General features: G+C 41.9%; 1 protein-coding gene across 1 annotated transcript in view; it reads left to right on the top strand.

Moving 5' to 3' along the window:
- Positions 1-1,029: 1,029 nt before the first annotated feature.
- mylka (myosin, light chain kinase a) overlaps positions 1,030-6,000 on the top strand; it is a 58,143-nt gene continuing 53,172 nt past the window's right edge. Inside the window, exon 1 of the mRNA XM_030786506.1 lies at positions 1,030-1,182. Coding sequence (XP_030642366.1) covers positions 1,030-1,182 — 153 coding nt within the window. The remainder of the gene's footprint in view (positions 1,183-6,000) is intronic.

The following is a 6,000-nucleotide window of genomic DNA, read 5'->3' as shown; positions in this document are numbered from 1 at the left end:
CAACTCTCTATACAACCAGTCAGGACAGTATATTACGGGTCAACTCTCTATACAACCAGTCAGGACAGTGTATTACAGGTCAACTCTCTATACAACCAGTCAGGACAGTGTATTACAGGTCAACTCTCTATACAACCAGTCAGGACAGTGTATTACAGGTCAACTCTCTATACAACCAGTCAGGACAGTGTATTACAGGTCAACTCTCTATATAACCAGTCAGGACAGTGTATTACAGGTCAACTCTCTATACAACCAGTCAGGACAGTGTATTACAGGTCAACTCTCTATACAACCAGTCAGGACAGTATATTACGGGTCAACTCTCTATACAACTAGTCAGGACAGTGTATTACAGGTCAACTCTCTATACAACCAGTCAGGACAGTATATTACAGGTCAACTCTCTATACAACCAGTCAGGACAGTATATTACAGGTCAACTCTCTATACAACCAGTCAGGACAGTGTATTTTCTAGTTTTCTGAGTTGTCTAGTTGTCTGAGCTTTATTTACCATGTAAGTAGCTACATTCACAAATCTTTTTTATTTTTATTAGGGGCGAAGCACTGAAGGCAAACACCAAACCAAAATATTAATTGGATTGCCCTTATGTAGCTTAGGCTTGAATCTCTCTGTATACATGATTCATATGTGATATTTAATGTTTCTTTCAGATCTTGCCATGTTATGTATAATGATAACAAACCCAAGCACGTGTCTCAAACACTTTTCATGACAAACCAGATCTAAACATTTAGAGAACTTAATAAGTATGCTGTGGCTGGGTGCCTGTATAGGAGAAACAGATGGAAGATCTGAGATATTGGTGATAAAGTTTGACTTATAGAAATAGAATGGGTTTCCAAAGAGGGGAGGCTCCATAACACACTGGTCTTTCCTAACTATATAGAAATTGCTATATACCTGTATGTGTTTAAACTCACCTGCTCACTTTGTTTTTCAATAACATTAGTCATGGGATTTAATCTCTGCCTTAAACAACCTCTTTTATTTCCACACAGAAATATGGGAGATGTGCAGGTGGTTACCCCCACTCGCACTTCAAAGAGCAGCCAGGCTGCAGACAGGAAACCCCTGGGTACCGAACCTCCAGTTTTCACGCTTCCTCCCCACAATGTCTATGTCTCTCTGGGGGGCACTGCCCACCTTAGTGGAAAGGTATGGCATTTTCCTTTTTACCTCTCCTGCCCAGCAGCCAGTAATATAAACATAAGTAATAAACTTTGCTTATGATGTGGAGACTTTGTGTTGAGGACTGCGTGAACATACATACTGTATTTATTCCTACTAGGAGTTATGTTTCAGTCCCGCAAAAGGCTGGCCCAGGCTACCACAGCTTGGGCTTTACCTGTCCTCCCCAGGCAGACCTCCCTGGTCTGCACCCGAGCATGAGGTTAATATCATGTACATCTCGGTGAAACCAAAGTCTGCCACAGAGCTAGAGTGTGCTTGTCTCAGGATGGAACAGTTTTCTTGAGTGGGTGTTTTGATGACATGATATGGTATTGCATTCTTTTACACATGAGATATGTGATATGAGAAATGTCATTTTGTATCAGTGGGCTCAGTTCATTAGGGACTGAGCTGAGAGAACTATGGCCTGTGAGTAATGATGTGCTTTCTCAGTAATATTGTGTGATTTCTACAATATTAACTATAATTATAGTTTCTGTAGTTGAAATCATATGGTTTTATTGACATAGTTTTGGGACATTTTTGTTTAAAAATCTAAGAACAATGACATGCACAGTGAGTAGACTCTGGAAATGTTCTGATGGGTGAGATGTGGATCCCACAGTAACACCTCACATGAGGACAAAAGCCCAGGCGTCCTGGCCTGTCCACAGCAGGGAACTGTGTAAGGGAAGTAGAGCGGGAGAGAAAAAGATGTCTAGTCAAAACATTCTAAGGTCCACTTAGTACACCACACCAGATTAAATCATCTGTCACCCCCCCATACACATATATACACACACACACATACACACACACACACACATACACACACATACACACACACACACACACACACCATGGAAGCATTGAACAAACCATTAACCTTCCGCCACAAAACTCCTCACACAGGCCCGCTGAAGTATGTGTTACTGTATTAGTTTGGCTTCCCTTTCATAATTAATAAATAACTGGGATTCAGAGACAATGCAGCAGTCACTGTTGAATTATCACAGCTGTTTGGAGGAAGAGTGCATGTGCGGACCTACATATCATAGAATCATTGTGTTTTGGACAACTTCAGCTTAGATATTTCATAGCCCAGTCAAGCTGGAAAAATCATTCAATGAGCAGTGTTACAGATACTGTTCTATGTTGGACGGATGTCAGGACCAAGCCCCAGGTTGTTTTTTGACTGGTCATATAAATCACATATAATGCTGTTAGAATCATTTAACTTATGAGAATGTGAAAAAGTTTGTGAAAACTTTTTTGACTCATCAGCTTTCCCTCCAGTTACTGAGTTAACGATAGTTAAAACGAACAGTTAGACTAATGCCTCTGAATGCATCAGTTAGCATGCACACGGGGTTGACTCATTAAAGAGTTCAACACATATATGCAGTCTGTATGCACTGTATCCTCTAAATTCAACTGACTGGTTTAACTAGTTACTGCTGTTGACCTCTCCCTGCAAACAATCAGCAAAGAATTCTCTCTCCCAGAAAGAGCTCTGTGAATGAGCAATGCCCTGATGGAGCCCTTTGTCATTCAGAGAAAACTGGGAGTCATACCTTCAGATGCAGGTGGTTAAACAAAAAGTCTGTCAGGAGAAACCTTGCCATAACCTTTATTTCTAAGTGTGAAGTTTTAAAGGTGACAAAGGTTAGTATGCCTGTGCATGACAGTCTGTGGACAGTAATTGGGTGCATTGATTATGTCTACGTATAACCTCCACCACATCGGTGCCTGTGCTGATTTGAGTGTTTGCACAGAAAAGCAAATGCTCAATCCTCATTGGACTCCAGTGGAAGTGAGGGAGGAGGAAGGAAAGGCTAGTTTGCCAAGAAACCCAGATTCATTGAGCCACTAAAGGGTGGACTGTCCAATCGTCCATGGGATCTCCTCTTGACAGCATATCCTCGGTCAGATTCCCTAACCCTGACAGGTAGCCTGTTTTCAGCAACAGGAGATATACCAATGCCTATGTCAACACACTGTGGACAATTCTGAAAAGCAGGTGAAACCCAAACCCCCATGATGCTGCCTCTGTACTTTCTGTCCTCATTAGCACACCCTACTCTCTCAGAGGTGCAGGGACCTGACATAGTGCCAGGTTTATTGCTTTCAGTTCCAGAACATTCATTTACCATAGGCCAGTGGGAAATGCTAACAACTTGTGAACTGCCTGCCCCTGCACACTGCACTCCAACAGTGACACATCCATCACTGCCAGCACAGAAGTGAGTCCAACTACTAATTCAAATAATTTAACACATAGTATCATTGAACTTGAAATGACAGAAAGATAGTGGAGGATTTCTACAGTGCAGTAACTGTGTGTCTGTTTACGTCTTCATTCAGTAACACTGTGGAACAGAGGGAGGTGAGGTCAACATGATGGAGACTGATTCCTTTTGTACAAAACCCTCTGTATCAACAGCCCTTTTGTATTCAGTCTCATGCCAGTTCCTGACACACCCGTCAAATGATTTGTTTGTGATAACTTGGGTTGGACCATCAGCATGCAGAGCTGGTTTAAATTCTATCCCTAACAAGTGAGCAGGGATAATGGTGTTCTGAAGTGCTCTTTTATACTGGAACAGTCTGACCAGCCTAAATGAGAGTGGACTTACAAAGTCGTTCCCCTGCAGATGGTCATTAGAATACTAAATTTCCCTATCGTTACTTTTCTGTAGGATTTTTAAAAAGCTAAACACCTTGAGGGAAATCTCTCAACTTTGTTACATGCTTTTTAGTTATGACAGTGTCTTCTTTTCACTGCAGTAACTGGGATCTTTATGTGGTGTGTGCAAGTTCGCACCTGCCTCTCCAATGTTTTAAATAGTTAAGGCAATTACTCCTCTATCAATGATACTACAATTTGCAAATTTGACTAAGAGCACAACTCCACCTAGTGCCTGTTACCCTCCCCCTTTCACTCGCTCCATCCCTTACTTTACTGTTCCCACTCCTACAGGAACACTTAAATTTACATGTTCATTGAAGTACTCATGCAAACATCCATAACTCACAGAGGTGGCTGATTTATCATTAGCAAACTTCTGTCTGCCATCTTAATAATCAGGTCACATGATATTTTTTGCTTGTTCTAACAGCTTTAAATGTATTTAAACACCAGCAAACCTTCAGTGAATTAGTCCTCATGTTGTTTTTGGCTGGCTCAATTTCTCTGACTCATCTTTTTCTCCATTGCATTGTTCATAATCGCTCATATTTTGGGATTGTTTGTCTTCTTCCATTTCCAAGCATCCTTCCCACTCTCTATGTCTTTGCCATCGTTTCCACTTACAGAGCTCTCTGCTTTGCCTGATTCCTCTGCTAACACTCTACGGTTTGTCTGTGAGCATTCTAGAAGGTTCCACTGTTGTCTGGCATCTAATGTTTCCTGTGATTGGGGCACCATTTTCGTACAGATGAGCCCATGTCTCTTACTTTGAGTCAAATAATAACCAACCAATTACATTGGGGCCTTCACTTTTGCATTTTAACTTAGCTTCATATTTCTTTGGTGTTTGCCTGCACAAATCACATCACAGTCTGGAATGGTCAGTGTGCTTTTATCTTCCAAATTGAGAGAAGCAGAAACAATGTTTTTTTTCTTTTCTTTTAATTTCAAAATCATCTGTTTCTTTTTTTCTTTCCTTTTTTTACCCTTGAAATTTTGATGCTCTACAGATATCTATAAATATTTTCTGGCTCTGATGGAAATATCTGCAGTATCTTTAATTCTGTCTTAAATGTTGCCTTGGTGCTGGTCAAATGAACTCTTTTGCTGTAAATCTCATATTAAACAGGAGGTCCACAAAGATTAGCATTATGTTTTGCATATATGTGTAAGGGTTGGAGCATCTTTTAATCAGGAAGAGATGAATAAATAAATGAAAAGACATGCCTCTGTAACATTGTGATACAGGCTGGATGCAAATGCAGGTCAGTGGTCTCTTTATTTTCAATCATAACCAAGGAGTAAAACCAACATGACTCAGGGCACACACCGAACAATGCAAGACAAAGAAACAGACCAAACTAAGTAGTATTTATACAGAACAGAACAAGGCCAAGTAACTGAAAACAGGTGTGTACAATGATGGAATCAAAAGGACTAAACAAGGAAATCAGGAAGTCACACAGGGCTCAACCAAGACTAACCAAAAGAGGGGGAAACAAGAGGAAAAGGGAAATGGAACCCAGACTAATCACTAGAGGGGGACAATGCGATGAACTAATGAAATGAAGAGGGAACAGAGAAGAGACAGAGAGGGACCAGGGTGTGACAGTGAGGGACAGTGAGGGACAGAGAAGGACAGTGAGGGACAGAGAGGGACCACGTTGTGACAGTGAGGGACAGAGAGAGACCAGGGTGTGACAGAGAGGGACAGAGAAGGACCAGGGTGTGGCAGTGAGGGACAGAGAGGGACCAGGATGTGGCAGTGAGGATCAGTGAGGGACCAGGGTGTGACAGTGAGGGACAGTGAGGGACCGGGGTGTGACAGTGAGGGACAGTGAGGGACCAGGGTGTGGCAGTGAGGGACAGTGAGGGACCAGGGTGTGACAGTGAGGGACAGAGAGGGACCAGGATGTGACCGCTTCATTCATACACTCAGTGCAGGTCTCTAATCAAACACCACAAAGAACACTTGACTAACAAAGGAATGAACCTACAAGAATGTCCTGTCCATGGAGCTCTGTTACAAATGATTTTATTCTTTAGGCGTGTGCTCATTCACATCAGTAGATGCTTCTCCCCCAAATGCACTTCATCTGTTCAGCTTAGCACAA

This window comes from Chanos chanos, chromosome 10, assembly GCF_902362185.1.
Source record: "Chanos chanos chromosome 10, fChaCha1.1, whole genome shotgun sequence".
NCBI classification, from domain to species: Eukaryota; Metazoa; Chordata; class Actinopteri; order Gonorynchiformes; family Chanidae; genus Chanos; species Chanos chanos.
This window is presented reverse-complemented; position numbering and strand designations above follow the sequence as displayed.